Raw genomic sequence first — 16465 nt, 5'->3', positions numbered from 1 at the left:
ACATGAACAGGCACAATCTGTTATATTTTATAAAGTGATAAGCATTTGGACAATTCCTGCTTGTAGAAAAATACCATTTATTCCCATATTTATCCTGGCCATCATGAGATGAGTCACTGTTTGGATGGCTATAGGTGTCTGGGGCTTTTTCTGCCAGCACTCAGCTGTCTAGTGCCTGCTGGCTGCCTACAGGGCTGTGTTTGGAAAAACCGTTTCCAAACTCCGACAGCTGACTGGGGGCTGTGGGGTTCCCACTAGCACAGGGCCATGGAAATTAGATTCGATGCAACTTGAACAGGAGAAGGGGTGAGCTGCGGCTTTCCCATGTGAACCTCGAAATACGATACCCGCGTCATCTGGAGGTTCTTAGGTTGCGGTGGAATGCGTGACTGCTGGATGGGAGGAAGGCCGCGCAATCGCAGGCGGTGAGGGGAAGGAACAGCCTACATGTCCCCACGCTCTGTGTCCCAGGGCAGTCTTGAAGGAACGGGTGTTAATCCTGACTGTCTGGCCAAGGAGGGGTGAGGTGGTGGGTACGGGACTCCTCCTAATAAGAAGCAGGAAGCGGGGAGGCGGGCAAACCTGCGAACATCAAGGTATCCGATACTGAATGAACAGCTGGGAGGAGAAAGGGGATCCAAGAGTCTAGGATCATCATCCAGCTATTTCCTAGGAATAAAGATTGGTCCCAGCCAGGGAGATGAAGCCAAGCCTCAAAAGCTCCACGGAGAAACATTTGCAGGCAAGCTGGAAGAGGTTAGGCTGAAAAAGGTGCCCTGAGACAAATGAAAGCAATTTACTCGCACAAAAGATTTGGAGAGCAGGGGAACTTGGATGTCAAATGCCACCTTCCTTCCAAAAACCTTCCAGTTCACTCTGCAGGCTGCCCCACCCCCACCCCCACGCCCCACCCCTCTGGCGAACTCCCAGGCTCGTTCCAGATTGCTTTCAGCATGAGGGAAGTTGAAGTTGTGGGTGGAGCATCCTGGACCCTGTCCCAGTTTGATTACTTAAGAGCAAGCTTGGCAGAAGCATGGCCTGGTGGCTCAGCCCAGGCTAGATGCAGCCGGTTCTTGGATTTCACTAACTTCAGGAGTCACGAGGAAAGATGGTGTCTTTGTGGATCGGCCACTTCTCTTCATTCCCCCTATTCTCTTCAGGTGTGGCCACTGACTTCTCTCCCCTAGCACCGTGACAGCCCTCTAGGAGGTTCTGTCCACCTCAGCTTTATCTTTAGTCCCCAACCTAATGTGCTGTCCCCATTGGTGCAGGGGTGGGTGGGAGGGGGGTGGGGTGGGGGTGGGGTTCCAAGATGTCAGTCTTGGTAGTTTTCCAATCAGAATCGTGTGAGGCTTGCCTGTCTTCAAGATCAAGCACAAACTGCCAATTAGGAATCCTAACTACATCTCAAGGGCCACCAATACAGCTTACCTGAATGGATGGTCACTCAGTCACACTTCTGTTTCCATTCATGGTTTTATTTCAGTCCATGCAATGTATTTCTAGGTGTACTGGTTGGTTTTGTTGTGTCCACTTGACACAAGCTAGAGTCCTCAGAGAGGAAGGAGCTTCAGTTGAGGAAATGCCTCCATGAGATCCAGATGTAAGGCATTTTCTCAATTAATGATCAATGGGGGAGGGCCCAGCCCATGGTGGGTGGTGCCATCCCTGGCCTGGTGGTTCTGGGTTCTGTAAGAAAGCAGGCTGAGCAAGGCATGAGGAACAAGCCAGTAAGCAGCACCCCTCCATGATCTCTGCATCAGCTCCTGCCTCCAGGTTCCTGCCCTGTTTGAGTCCCTGTCCTGACTTCCTTCAGTGATGAACAGCAATGCTGAAGTGTGAGCCAAATAAACCCTTCTCTCCCCAACTTGCTTTTTGGTCCTGGTGTTTTGTTCCAGCAATAGAAACCCTGACTAAGACACTAGAACTTGACACTTGAGCACTCATTCAATTCACTCATTCTTACTCTCTCTCCAAAACGTTCTTCTCTCTTTACTAACCACCGCCCATTCCTTTATGGACGAATCTTTACTAAAAGGCCTAGTACATGTGAGAGAACATTCTAGAATAGAGGTGAACAAAGCAAAGATGCAGGAGTCACCTCCTGCAGAGGGCAAGGGAAAAAGAGAAACAACACTGAAAAGGTGGCAGGGCCCAGTTTGTGACGTGCTTGCTCTGAAAGCATGAGGACCTTGATTTGATCCCCAGGACCCGTGTAAAAAACGAAAGCCCGGCAGTGATGACCCCTTGTAATCCCAGCACTGGGGAGGCAAGACAGGTGGTCCCTGGGGCTCAACAGCAGCTAGCCTGGCCCATTTGTTGAGTTCCAGATGAGCAAGGAACAGTCTTGGGAGAAAAAAAAAGTTGGATGGAGCCTGAGCAACAACACCCACGACTGTCTTCTGGCCTCCACGCACACACATGTGTCTCATGCACACATGAACACACACTGGGGAAGGGACAACCCCTAAGCATTGTGCAGAAAAAATCAAAAAGTTGGGGCTGGAGAGATGGAATTCTCCCAGCACCCCATGGCAGCTCACAACTGTCTGCAACTCCAAGATCTGACCCCTCACACAGACATACATGCAGGCAAAACACCAACGCACATATAATAAAAATAATGTTTTTAAAAAGTGAAAAGGGTTATGACAGACAATGGGAAAGGGTTGCCGACAGGGTGGGAGTCCATCAGTGCTGGGTGACTGCAGTATGACACCTGGCAAATAAGACAGGCCTCCCTGACAAGAAATTCATCAGTGGCTTCGGGGCGTGAATACAGAGCATCTCTAGGGGACGGTGGCAGAGGAAAAACTAAATCAGGATGAGCCTGGAAACTACAAGGACCCCGCCCCTCGCCCCCAATGCCTGCTGGTCTTCCTAGCTATACTTCATGGAGGTGTCATGCCCACTATTAAAACCAATTCCCCATTAGCTAACTTATGTGGATGGGAGGAAAAGCCACGTGAACAACACTAAGATGATGATCTAAACATGGTTAAGGCACCAGCTACAGGACCCATAACTCTGGGGCCTCTGAGATGTTTCTTTCAGCAGAAGTTTCTTGTAGCCCACAGCCAAGAACCCCTGTTTGTGCCCCTGGAACTACATGATGCAAGGATTGAACCAACTCCTAAACTCCTAAACTCCTGCAAGCTGCCCTCTTATCACCACATATGTGTCATGATGCACATATATGTACACACACTCATGAACACTCATGTACACACACACACACACACACACACACACACACACACACACACACACAGAAAATTATCAAAAATGCAGTAAGACCCAATGTGAACAGCTGGCTAAAATATGCCGTGCAATTGGGAACATGGGTGTGTTACAGAGGTAATGGTAAGTGGGGCTGGAATATAGTGTGCTGGTAAGGCACCTGCCTAGTGTGCAAGAAACTGTCCATTCCATTTTCAGAACTGAAATATGAATACCTTCCCCCCTCCTAAACAGAAGGAGTCCATTATGCCCATCTTCACACATAGACAGTGAGTCTGAGCCTCAATAAGCTGGGACATAGAAATTTAAATGAATGATTTAAATCTTTGTTGACTAGGAAAGATGACAAGATAAACAAAAGGATGTCCTTGATGAGCTCCCCCGTGGATGGGAGCAGGGAACAGACAGCTCCGTTGGGTACCCAACAGTGGACGTTGGCCCAAACTCTAAAGAGATAATTGGCAAGTTAGCAGGTATGAAGATGGGCACCTACCCTGTCCTTCCACACGGATTCCTACATGAAAAACCTGCAGAAACTCTTGCATGTTTGCACAATCCCTTGCAAGAGCATGCAGAACAGTTCTGTTTAAAAAATAAACTAATGACCATGCAAAGAAAAAAACACCAACATATTTGCCATGGTGAGAGTGTGGAATACCATATTGCCATGAAAAGAATAAATCGGACCGGTGTGCTCCAACATCAGGTCTAAGAGGAAATGAGGAAGTTCGTAAGGACTGCAATAGAGTAACCACATTCAGATTTCAACACAAGACCGAGTGCTGTCATTGCAGAACGCCACTGATTTCTGGGACGTGAAATGAGTTCTGGGGGTTATGTCCATTTTCACACAGGATCTTCATTCTCTCATGTTCTTGGTCCTATTGAAACCTTCCAGTGTCTAAAAACTGCAATGTTAATACCCAAGAGAAAAGCCATGATCATGTGTAGGCTAATCACCACGATCAGTGTGGTACCATTTTGTTTGTTTATCTGTTTTTGTTTTAAAACAAACCATTTTTGCCCTTAAGTGAAAGAAAGAAAGAGTGTATCTTATTTGCAGATATATATGGAATAAAAGTACATTATACCAACAAGAATGAAGGTAATCTAATACAGGATGGTAGTTATTTCTGGGGGCTGACTGAAAATTGTATTTCTTTTCTTCCACAGATAAATTTATTTTTATTTATGTTAATGTGCGAGTGAGTGTGTGTGTGTGTGTGTGTGTGTGTGTGTATGTGTGTGTGTGTGTGTGTGTGTGTGTGTGTCTGTACATGCCAGCAAAGGCCAGAACAGAGTGTTGAGACTCTGGAGCTGGGGTTGCAGGCAGTTGTGAGTCACCTGGTATGGGTGTCATGAACTGAACTCTGGTCCCCTGCAAGAGCAGCATACCCACACTCTCAAAGGTGGAGCCATCTCTCCAGTCCTGAAAGTTACAATTCTTAAGCTGAGTGTTGAGTATATGGAAATTCATTTCATTATCTGCATTTGTGTGTGTGTGCCTTCCAAACTGATGGACAAATACTTTTTCCACCAAGAAAAGTGTGTAGAGCAGGGATGTACTCAGTGGTAGAGTACTTGGCTGCATGCTGAGGCTCTGGCTCTCACCCCCGCTCCCCCCACCCAGCACCAAATCCAAAAGAAGGGAAGAAGGGAAGGCAAACTCCCACTTCCCAAGGCAGTGCAAACCACCTCTTCCCTCCTCAGGAGGCCCCAGTGTTTTTGGCCTGTGCAGTGCAGAAAACAAGGACCAGGCATGCATAATTCATGGTGTCTGGTAACAGGTAATGAAAAGACACTTCTGGTGCCAGGTCCAGTGCCAGTGGTCGGGATTTAACGAGACCTTCGCTGGCCCCACTTCTCACTCTCACGTTACATTACCAACCTCAGGCTCTGGATCCTGGGCAGCGCTGGTGTGCCGTCACATGAATAACGAAGCGTGGGGGTGCTGTGATGGTGTGCCTTTCACCAGCCCCTACCTACAGCACACCCAGCACCTCTCAAATGTCCCCCCCAGTCTGCAAGGATCTGAGGAGCTCTGTCCAGGGAACTGGAACTTCTTAACCCCTCAGGGCTCTGGGCTTGGCCAGATGTAGGGTGGTAACTAGGCTCTGGCTTGTTTTATAAAAAGCAACCGGAGTAGACATTTGCCGTTTGGAATTTATGTTGTATGTAGGTGGTTGTTTGCACAAGTGCCCATGCACTAAGGTGCATCGTTTGCAGGTACATGCGGACACGTGTGAGTGGTGTGTGTGGAGGCCAGGGGACATCTTCAATGCTGTTCCTCTGAGAAAGGAGTGATCACTAGCCTGGGTCTCCCCTATTAGGCTGGGCTGACTGGCCAAGAGCTCAAGGATCTGCCTCCCTGGGCTGAAGTTACAGGTGAACTGCATCGCCATGCCTGTCCTGGGGTTTGAACCCAGGTCCTCCTGCTTATAAGGCAAGCACTTTACCAACTGAGCTATGTCTCCAGCCAGTCTTTGTTGCTGTTTTTTTTTTTCTTTTTTTTTTTTCTTTTTTTTTTTTTTTTTTTTTGAGTTAAGGTCTCGTTGCACAGGCTGGCCCAGAGCTCATTATGTAGCTAAGACTAGTCTTGAACTCCTGATCATCTGATGCCCAATTGCTGGAACTGCAGACATGGCTACTGCACTCTGCCTCCATTCATCCTCTGAAATTCCCAGAGTCACCTTTCCTGGTCACCCTCTCCCACAACTCTGACCCACACCTCCCATCATGCCTCTGGCTGTAACTGGAAGAAATCGCCTATACCACAGACAGTAGGAGACTGGCAAGCATACTCATCTGCTGTTTGTTATCAGGTAAACACACACACACACACACACACACACACACACACACACACACACAGATTCTAATGCCACAGTCTCGGGGAACTCATGGAGGCTGCTTACCAACACACATGCATCACACGAAACCATCCCACCCACGGTTCAGCCCTCAGCCAGGCCAGGATGCTTTCAATGACATTTCACCTTTGTCCGTATGCTGGGAACACCTGCCTACCTCAGCTCTTGCCTTGACGAAATCAAAGATGTCTTGGGAGGGCACCACTTTCTCATGGTGCATGTCCCACCCAGGAGAGGAAGCAGGCTGCTCCTGGATCCTCATGGCCATCGCCAAACACAGGCATGTGCCTGCATCCAGTGGGTGAAGGACACTGAGAAGCTCTCCTGCATTTCCCCTCTCCTCTTGGGATCACTCATCTACTTGCAGGTCACTCCTCACCCAGTGGAGCTTAGTTCCAGATCACAGTGTTTCTTTCTGCCCAGCCAGGTGCCAACATCAGTGTTGGGGACTCAGCCCCGACTCAGTAGGAGCCTCCAGCCTCCTGACCCTCCAGCTCTGTGCCCTCCACATACTCATCTTTATCTTCTTCTCCCTGAGACACTCAACACTAATTCTGTTCTCCAGCCTGGAATGTCTTTCCAGCACTTTGCCTGGCTGCCTTCTTCACGGGAGAAAGGCCAGGAGTGTCGGCATTTTTCTTTTCTATCATGGATCTGAGTGTCTTCTCTCAAGTTTACCAAAGCTGATGATTACGTATTTCATTCTGATTTATACCACATATTCAACATCATATATTACAGAAGACAGTATAAATAAGCAAACATTTATCCTTAGGAAAATGATGAAAATAGTGTACCTTTGAAGCCGAAAACCATAAAACACAGTATATTAAAATACTTGAGCTGGCAAGAGGGTTCAAGTCTGATGACCTAATTTGATCCCTGGGACCCACACAGTAGAAGGAAAAATGGACTCCTTCAAGTTATCTCCGGACCTTCACACATACACGATGACGTACATGCACTGTGCCTCCCCAATAAGTAATTAAAATGTTAAAAATTATATAAAATATTAAAGTTGTCAGATGAAACTTCTTGTGTTTTTTACTTGCATTTTTCATGTTGTAATCAGGTATTTATTCAATTGAATACATACTTTTTTCTTTTTTACAGCTGCTTGATAGCATGAGTGTGTGTGTGTGTGTGTGTGTGTGTGTATGTGTGTGTGTGAGTGTGTGTGTGTGTATGTGTGTGTGTGTGTGTCTGTGCGTCTGTGTGTCTGTCTGTGTTTATACATACACATTTAAGACAGGGTCTTACTTTGTAGCCCTGTCTGGCCTGGAACTTACTATGTAGACCAGGCTAGCCTCACACTCACAAAGATCCACCTGCCTCTGGCACCTAAGAACCTGGATTAGAGCATGTGGCACCACACTCAGCATGCATATAATTTTAAATGCTATTTTTATTTGATTCTTTCATTTTTCTTGTCCTTTTTTTTTTTTTTTTTTTTTTTTTTTTGGTTTTTCGAGACAGGGTTTCTCTGTGTAGCTTTGCGCCTTTCCTCGGACTCACTTGGTAGCCCAGGCTGGCCTCGAACTCACAGAGATCCGCCTGGCTCTGCCTCCCAAGTGCTGGGATTAAAGGCGTGCGCCACCACCGCCCGGCCTTCTTGTCCTTTTTTTAAGCCTGCATAACCATTGTTTTTAATGGCTATCTGCTATTCCACGCAAGGAAACACCATTACCTATAATCATTTTTATCATTGGTTCTTTCTAATTCTTCGATTAGTTCAAACACCTGCAGCAAGCAGCTGCAGCCAGCAGCTTTTCCTTCTTCTGCACTATTTCCTTAGACTGCGTTCTTAGAAATGGAAGTGCTGGTTTACATGGACCATCTTATTAGTCTCAGTGTTGCTAGCTTCTCAAACCTATCCAAGGCCTTCTTGGGAAAACAAAACAAACAGGACTGAGCCACCTTGAGCCACTTGTGAAACGGGATCATGGAGCTGTTGGCTTACATAACTGCTTCCCAGTTCACTGGGGGTGAGGGATGGTGCTGTGCCAAGTCACCCTGGCACAGGCTTCCCATTCCCAGCCCTTTTCTAGCAATGTCAATGACAAAGTCTCAGTCTCGTGCTGATACGCCTTGAACACTATTCTAATATTGCTTACTCCCCCTTCAGTTGACAGAAGAACCTCAGCAGAACCTCAGGAAGGAAGAGGACCAGGCCGAAAACCAACAACAGCAGTTTGTTCTCCGTCAGTCATCATCTACCTGTGTGATTACAACCATTCCTGGTACTGGCATGGGGGAATTTTTTTTTTTTTTCAAGACAGGGTTTCTCTGTGTAGCCCTGGCTGTCCTGGAACTCACTCTGTAGACCAGGCTGGCCTCGAACTCACAGCAATCCCTGAGTCTGCCTCCCACACCACCAATGCCCAGCATTGTGGGGGTATTTTGAAAGGGAGAGACAGAGACAGACGACAGACAGAGAAACAGAGAGAGAAAGACAAATCCAGGAGGCTAAGGCAGGAGCATGATGAGTCTGAGGCCAGCCTTGGTGGTACAGTGAGTTCAAGCCAATCTGGACTACACAGAGAAACCCTATCTCTCGCTATGGTTCAGTGGTGCGTTGCTAATCTGACTTGTGCAGAGTTTTGGATTTGATCCCTAGCACCACAAAACTAAATAAAGATACTTAGAGAACTGGAGCCCTCCAGCACAGCTGGCGGCATCAGAAACTATGGTAGACACGCTGGAAAACCGGCCGTTCCTGAAAATGCTAAATATAGAGTGCACCACCCGACCCAGCAGTTTCACTCCGAGCTATGTACATTGAAAACATATGTCTACACAAAATCCGTACACAAATGTCCACACCAGCAATACGCATGGTCACCAAGCCCACCCTAAATATTCTTCAAGAGATGAATGCTTAAGTAAAATGTGGTGAGCTACACAACGAAATATTATTTTGCAATAAAAAGGAATGAGTACTGATACGTGCTAGAACATGTGTGGAAACAGAAAACAGCCAACTGCGAGGATAACCGAGTGGATACAGTTTCCTTCGGAGTGGTGAATATGTTCTTTAATTAAACAGGGGTGGCGGTTGCACAATTTTATAAATACACTAAAAATCATGACAATATATATGTGTCTAAAAGTACTGGGATTAAATTGTAGCACTGCTGTTATTAATACACAGATGCACTCAAACTTATCACATAGATTTTTGTAGAAAAAAAACTTAAAGCAGGCCATGGTAGTGCAGCAATAACATTTGTGGCATGAGTGAGCCTGGAAATCGCTGCCCCCATTGTCCAGGCTCCAGCCTCCCCACACTCACATGAAAAATGATCCTTAGAACCCCAGAGGCAGCTCAGGAGGGAGCCGAGGCTCCCACACCTCCCCTGCCTGCTGTCAGAGACAAGCCGCTCCTTAATCGCTTCAAAGTCTCAAGTGTGTGACTTAATTAAACTTCCATTTCTGGAGTGTATAAATAATGGAAAACGGCATTTATGTGTAGTGCTATTTACTCTGCAGCCTCTTACTAAGAAACACACTGAATTATTAAAGCGGGTAATTGGTTCTGCTCGGCCCCTCTTCCCTGATGTCACCTCTCTTATCAGAGTTCCCCTTAACTGACAAGCAGAATTAACTCAGGCAAGCCTGATGCTGGGATAAGGGCCGGGGGAGGCAGCAAGCAAGATCACACTTCTTTAACACACAGCCCCAGACTGCCAGCAAGGAGCCTTCCTCGGGGAAGGAAGCGCAGAAGTGCCCTGCAGAAGACAACGGCTAAGACGCTGATTCGGCTCACCGTAGGCAAGAGGACTTGAGAAGTGTTTCTCCACTGTAGTGCTTCGCTGAACCCATTTGGCTATCTGAATGTGAGAGGAGGATGTGAAGGAGCCAGAAGGGCGGGTGAAGAAATGGAGACACACACACACACACACACACACACACACACACACACACACACTGCCCCTGCGAAGGCAATCAGCTGATTGTGGAATTCTATCCAAATCACATGTGGGCAGTGACAGTCACTCACAAATGTTCTTGAAAAACCACCAGTTTTAGTTGTGTATGTGTACGTGTGTGTGAACGCACACGCATCCATGTGCATGTGTGTGGAGAGGCCAAAGGAACACCTCAAAATGTCATTCTTCCTTAGGAGCCATTTTGTTCTTTGAAATAGGGTCTCTCACTGGAACATGGAGCTTGCCAATTCAGCTAGGCTGGCCAGCAAACGAACCCCAGGGATCTACCTGTCTCTCCCTCCTCAGTGCTGGGATTTTAAGTGTGTGTTTTCACATGGCCGCTGGGGATGGACCTTGGGTTTTCTTCCTTATGCAGCTAGGACTTTACCGATGGAGCTGTCTCCTCAGCCCTAATCCACACACTTTAGAAACACGAATGAACACAAAACACTCACCCACTGAAGCTGTGATCGGATCTTTCACTTGGAAGGCAGACACAACACCGAGAACTTTACTTACACTTAAATCACTTTTAATGACCCGTGGTTTGGAGTCAAATCAAGTATCATTAATCTTTCAAGACAGCCAAGCTGACAGCTTGCCTTGGAGTCGTGGTATAATATGAATAATGTCAAAGGCATGCCAAAAACCTGCTGTGGGGGGGGGGCTTAATAAAATTATTTGATAAATGCTTTAATTATGAACAGTACATTTTTAAATTTGGTCCGTGGTATCCGAAACATGGCTGAATTCCTAAACAAAGTCTAGGGCTAATGCAGTGTAGGTGTCTGATGTCCGTGTGGGGATGTGTGTGCCATTTGCTTTCTGACATTTCTGCACACATATGCACATGCTGTGTGATTAGTGAGTGTCACAGGAAGGAACCAGACCCAGGGAACACACTTAAGAGGCCAGGCTCCCCTTCACGCTTCTTGGTGGTTTAACCCAACAGAAATCATTCTCTCGTCAAGGTATGGGTAGGGCCAAGCTTCCTCCAAAGGGCAAGGGGAAGACTCCTCCCCAGGCTCTCTCTAGCTTCCGGGTCCCCGCAATGCTCAGAGTTCCTGACGGTGTAGCCATGACACTCCAACTGTCACTGTGCCTGGTACATTGCCCCATACAGCTCTTTGGTCTTAAGTCTCTTCCCTCCCTCAATTCCTCTTCTCCCTTTTAATTTTATTTTAACTAATTTGTTTATTGCCTTTTGAGATAGACTTGCTATGTAGCCCAGGCTGTCTCCAAACCTGTAATCCTCCTGTCTCAGCTTCCTGGGTGTTGGGATTACAGGCATGTAGCAGTGCACCCAGCCTATGCATGTCACTTGTCCTTTCTTCTTCTTGTAAGAATGCCAACCCTCAGACTTGGGCCTCCTCCAAGTCTAATGTCTTCTTGAGCTCCTTAGCTGGCTGAATGTGTAAAGACCTTTCTAAACTGCAGGTCCAGGTGGCGGAGGCCATGCTTCGGATCATTGCGCTAAGCCTGCTACATAAGTGAGTTAGAAGGAGTTCTCTGTGACTGAAAAAGCTTCCATCAGGGCTCCTGGGGTAGGCTGGACTCCAGTCCGGGACTCACGGCCTTCTCGGGTGCCCCTGTGTGGGGCATGATTCCCACAACACACCTAACCAATGCTCTACCATTACCTAACGTCTTTCGTTTTGTGTTTCTTTCTTCTTCTTCTTTTTTTTTTTTTTATTTCAAAATTCTGTGCTGGTGCCTTGACTGACACTCACTTCACCTTTTTGCCTTGGGATTGTTCCTGACACAGGACATTCGATCTCTCCACCCTCTCTTCTTTTCAAAGTAGGATGTTGTTGGGATCCTTAAAATAAGAACCAGCAGAGTGAGCTTGAAACAAATGGCCCTTGATGTGGGAGGGAGGAGAATCAGAGGTCACATAGAATCAGAAAATTTTATCTCAGCCCCTGAAAAAGAGTAAGAGTTCCCACCTCGAGAGGGAGGTGAAGGAGAAATGGCCTCTCCAGGAACTTCCCATCCTCCAACACCTCAGGTCAATGACCAGATGTTCATATTTATGGTCATTTATAAACTTTTAGTTTGGGGGCGTCTTTTGTCCTTTTTTTTTTTTTGGCAAATTATGTAAGTAATTGTTGAGTAGTGATTTCCTCCAAGCTGAAACTTTCTATCCTGGAGGGAGGCTGTGAAGACCCAAAATGTAGGGGCTGGAGAGATGGCTCAGGGGTTCAGAGCACTCGCTGCTCTTGCAGAGGACTAAGGTTTGGTTCCCAGCACTCACATGGCAGCTCACAACCACTGTAACTCCAGCCCCACGAGATCTGACACCTCCTTCTGGCCTGTGCAGGCACTATGCATGCACACATGCAGAGACATACATGCAGAAAAAACACCCATACACATGAAAAAATTTAATTTAAAAAACCCCACTAAGTATGTAAACAGTTCACTCTCAGGAAGTCCCTGAAACTTAGCAGATTCACAAGGTGCCTCCTCCCCTAAGGTTACCTGAGCAGTCGGGACTGCTGAGAAGCAGGGGCTCTCCTAGGTAGGAGATCGTTGTATTACTCAAAGGCCCCAAGGTGGACTTCAGTGGTATCCTTACTGTGTTCTGTCATCATTCCCTATCTGGGGTGAGCAGACATTTGTTCACATCTCCCCAAAGAGTATCACATAACAGTAACACATATCCATTACAGAAAGCTCTGAAAACAGACCAGCACCGGGGGAGTGCTCATAATCAGCTTTGTAACTGTCAATATTTTGGTTTTTGAGAACTATATACACGGCTTGAGAGACGGCTCAAGGGTTAAGAGCACTGACTGCTTTTCCAGAGGACCTGGGTTCAATTCCCAGCACCCACATGGCAGCTCACAACTGTCTATAATTCCAACCTCAGGGGACCTGACACTCATGGCAAAACACCAATGCACATAAAATAAAAATAAATAATAAAATTTTTAAAAAGAACTATATACAATATACGTGAGAATGTGAATATACGCACATTTTTATTTATAACAAATTTTTAAACACTTACCGTGTGTGTGTGTGTGTGTGTGTGTGTGTGTGTGTGTGTGTGTAGGCACATGTGTACCACAGCCCACACATGGAGGTCAGAGAAAAAAGGACCTTTATCCACTCATCTGTCTCACTGGTCCTACATTTTCTTTTAAGCTGAAAATGGAGAGTTTTTTATAACTGGCTTTATATAAGTTATACATTTCAATTAAAAGAAAAAGACAACACTGTATCAAAGAGATCTTTTCCAAAGGGATTCTCAATAGTGATAAAGGGTTCGGAGTTTAGGATTTGTTCCCAAGAACAGCATGTGGTTTGCGGTTTTGCTCTTTGAGGCCCACAGGCAAGGTACAATTTCTAGATCTACCGTTTGGCTGTACTATCTAGAGCAAAAGTTTTCACTGTCTCCACCCTGGGACTTCCTATCTGTAATATGAACACACTGGTGATACTGGATGTCTGCTGGCCTTTGCCTTTCTCAGGAGTTTCAGGTAAGAGTACCTCAATTATACTTTAGGGGAGCTGCTCTTCAGTTCTCAGTCCCTGAGGTTTGGACCAAAGCCTCATAGTCTCACAGCTGCAGGCACAGGTGTGGCCATCAGGGGGTGCAGGTGCCTGTGACCCAAAGGCACAAGCCCAGATCTGCTGGTGTTGTGGCCGTGTCACGAGACCCCCAAGCAAGACCACCACAGAGCCGATATCTGATGCAAAACACACAGGGGTTTATTACAAGCCCAGGCTTGGTCCGAGTCCAACACACTGGCTAGCCAGGTGAAGGAGGATGGCCCTGAGCTCTCAGGGTGAGGGGTTTTTAAAGGGGAAAACCGCAAACAGGGTGGTACAAGCCTTGGTGTCATATGATTGGGTGAGGCTGTGTAACCTTTGAATTCACTGGTTGGGGGTTACAGTTATCATTTTGGGCAGGCCTGGACAAGTCCCAGGCTCTGTCCTTGAGCTGCCATGGGGGCTGGCTGGCCTAGCACATTTACACTGACCCATGCACGTAGCTCTAAGTTGGCGAGGGGTCCCAGACAGTAAACAACTGGCTGAACCTTGAGCGGTCAGAGTACGTGCAGAAAGGGAGCTACTGCAAGGACTGTGTCTTTTGTTCATGGCCCTTGCAAAGACTGCTTGCTCAAGTCTCAGGAAACTGAAATTGAGGCCTGATCTCTGAGAGAAGACTGAGCAGCCTGTTATGGCATCTGTTTGGTCCTTTCACTGGCAAAGGTTCCACAGGGAGAAAGCACCTGAGAATGTCACTCACACTACGCTTGAAGACAGGGGCAAGATGGTCCTGATCACACCTGTAACTGGGCCCTTGTCTCCTTTGAAGTCTCGGGGCTGGGGTCAGTCATTTTCTGTCCCTGACGAAGTGATACTGTGGGTGGGTTGGACACCTACTGCTTGCTAGGGGAGATGTTCTGGCCGACCCAGTGACAGGAGTGACCTGTCAGGTGACAATGGAGATTAAATGAAGAGACCTCACAACACGCTTCCCACCTGTCATGTTAGCTTCAGACGTCAACCCTGGGGAGAGGGACTCTCAACCAAGGAATCAGCTCTCTCGGTCTGACCCACCGGCATGACTGTGGGGGCACTTTCTTGACTAATGATGGATGTAGGAGGGCCCAGTCGCTGCCCACTGTGGTGGGGTCACCCCTGGGCTGGTGGCCTTGGGTTGTACAAGAGGGCAGGCCAAGCAAACTATGCAGTGTAAGCCAGTCAGCAGCATTTCTCCTTGGCCTCTGCATGAGTTCCTGCCTTGGCTTCCCTTGATGGTGGACTGTGGCCTGTAAACTAAATAACCCCTTTCCTCCCTTGCTTTGGCCAGTGTTTTATCGTGCAGGAGAAAGCTAACTAGAATAGTACCGTTCATGACTGGTGTTCTCTCTCTCTCTCTCTCTCTCTCTCTCTCTCTCTCTCTCACACACACACACACACACACACACACTAGTGCTGGGATTACAGGCATGTGCCAGAATACCTGGCTCAGTACTGTGCATAAAGTAATGATGAAGTAGTCATTATCATCATGGTTATAATTAAATATTATCTTCACCAGATATCCTTGTGTCTCTCTAAATATGTTGTATTCGTGCCCAAACCAGGCTGGGAGGCAGTTCAGCAAAAAGCATACAAGCTCTAAATGTTGCAAATCAAATTAAAGGGTGGGCAGATTTCGTAAAATTCTCAGACAATGACCCGGGTTTCCATTAACCCACTCTCTGTCGATAAAAAGTCAATTACTTGAATGTGTATGACTTTGGGGTCACTAGTCTGACAATGTTAAGACCTTGAAATTCTCAGGGAAAAAAATGGGAGGAAGAAAATAGAGCACAAAGGCTTGTGTCCCACCACAGCCATGGGCCCTGAGGAGATACGTCATGGACAAAGTTCTGCATGGAGGCTCCCATGCATGCTGCTTAATTCTCAGGGAATATGTGGCCCACACCCTGCTTTCTTAAGACTGAAACGACTGGTTCTGTGTCCCTGAAGAGACATGAGGGTGCTAGCTGGCATCTAGTAGACATCAGGACACCAGATCTGAAACCCTCCAGGAGTCGGGATAGGGGGTTCTGTCTCCTCCACTCTACCAGCCATTAGTCAGGAGACAGGGCCTTGTGTCCACTCACATGCGTGGAAGGCAAGTCTCAGTGTCCCCAAGTCTGAACTCCTCCCCTCCAAAAGAGCCTGCTCGGATAGATGTGCCCCTGAACCCTCTCTAGCACTCACGGTTCTGCCGCATGACCTATGCTGGCACTTCGTGCCCCACGCCGGCACTTCACTTGCCTCGTCTCATCCCACCAGTGAGCTTGTGAGAAGGCCAAGGATTCCTGAAGACTGATGTATTCAAAATCACACACGAGGCATCTGGGTCCAGTTATGGGTTAGCTCCCAGCTAACAAGTGGTGGGCAGAAAGAGTGCCCAAGGACAACAAAATACTCTGAGGAGGGCTGTGAGTTAGTCCTGTACCAGATGCTTTACATCCATCCTTGTTTGACTTCTCCGGACCTCAGTTTCCAAATCTGCAGATTCGAAAGTCATATTTTTGATTATGCATTCTTTATGTCTTATGGAAGAGGTGGGTCCCATATTATACAGTGTGCATTTCTGCTAGATTATGATATTTCATGTATTCACAGTCATGGTATCAAGTAAACGTCACATTTGAACACACCAAAGCCACTCTGCCATCACAAAATCAGGGGCTCTCAAGAAAGATGCTCTTCCCTGGCAGCTTGACTGGATGCATACATGTGGGTGCGTCTATGAGGGTATTACCAGAAAGGTTTAACTGAAGTGGAAAGACCGACCTACCTATGAGTGTAGGGGACATTGTCCCTTGGGCTGAGGACTTGGACTGAATAAAAAGGAGAAGGCAAGCTGAGCACCAGCATCTCTCTGCTTCCTGACTGCAGATGCAATGTGAC

The 16465-nt window shown here is 47.2% G+C and overlaps 1 protein-coding gene and 1 non-coding gene across 2 annotated transcripts in view; both read right to left on the bottom strand.

Moving 5' to 3' along the window:
• The window catches only part of Gxylt2 (glucoside xylosyltransferase 2), a 65951-nt gene extending 59573 nt beyond the window's left edge, over nt 1-6378 (bottom strand). Inside the window, exon 1 of the mRNA XM_059257095.1 lies at nt 6268-6378. Coding sequence (XP_059113078.1) covers nt 6268-6378 — 111 coding nt within the window. The remainder of the gene's footprint in view (nt 1-6267) is intronic.
• On the bottom strand, nt 5641-5719 carry Trnai-uau (transfer RNA isoleucine (anticodon UAU)). Its single transcript has one exon. It is a non-coding gene; the product is annotated as a tRNA-Ile (tRNA).
• Nucleotides 6379-16465: the final 10087 nt, after the last annotated feature.

This window comes from Peromyscus eremicus, chromosome 3, assembly GCF_949786415.1.
Source record: "Peromyscus eremicus chromosome 3, PerEre_H2_v1, whole genome shotgun sequence".
Taxonomy (NCBI): domain Eukaryota; kingdom Metazoa; phylum Chordata; class Mammalia; order Rodentia; family Cricetidae; genus Peromyscus; species Peromyscus eremicus.
This window is presented reverse-complemented; position numbering and strand designations above follow the sequence as displayed.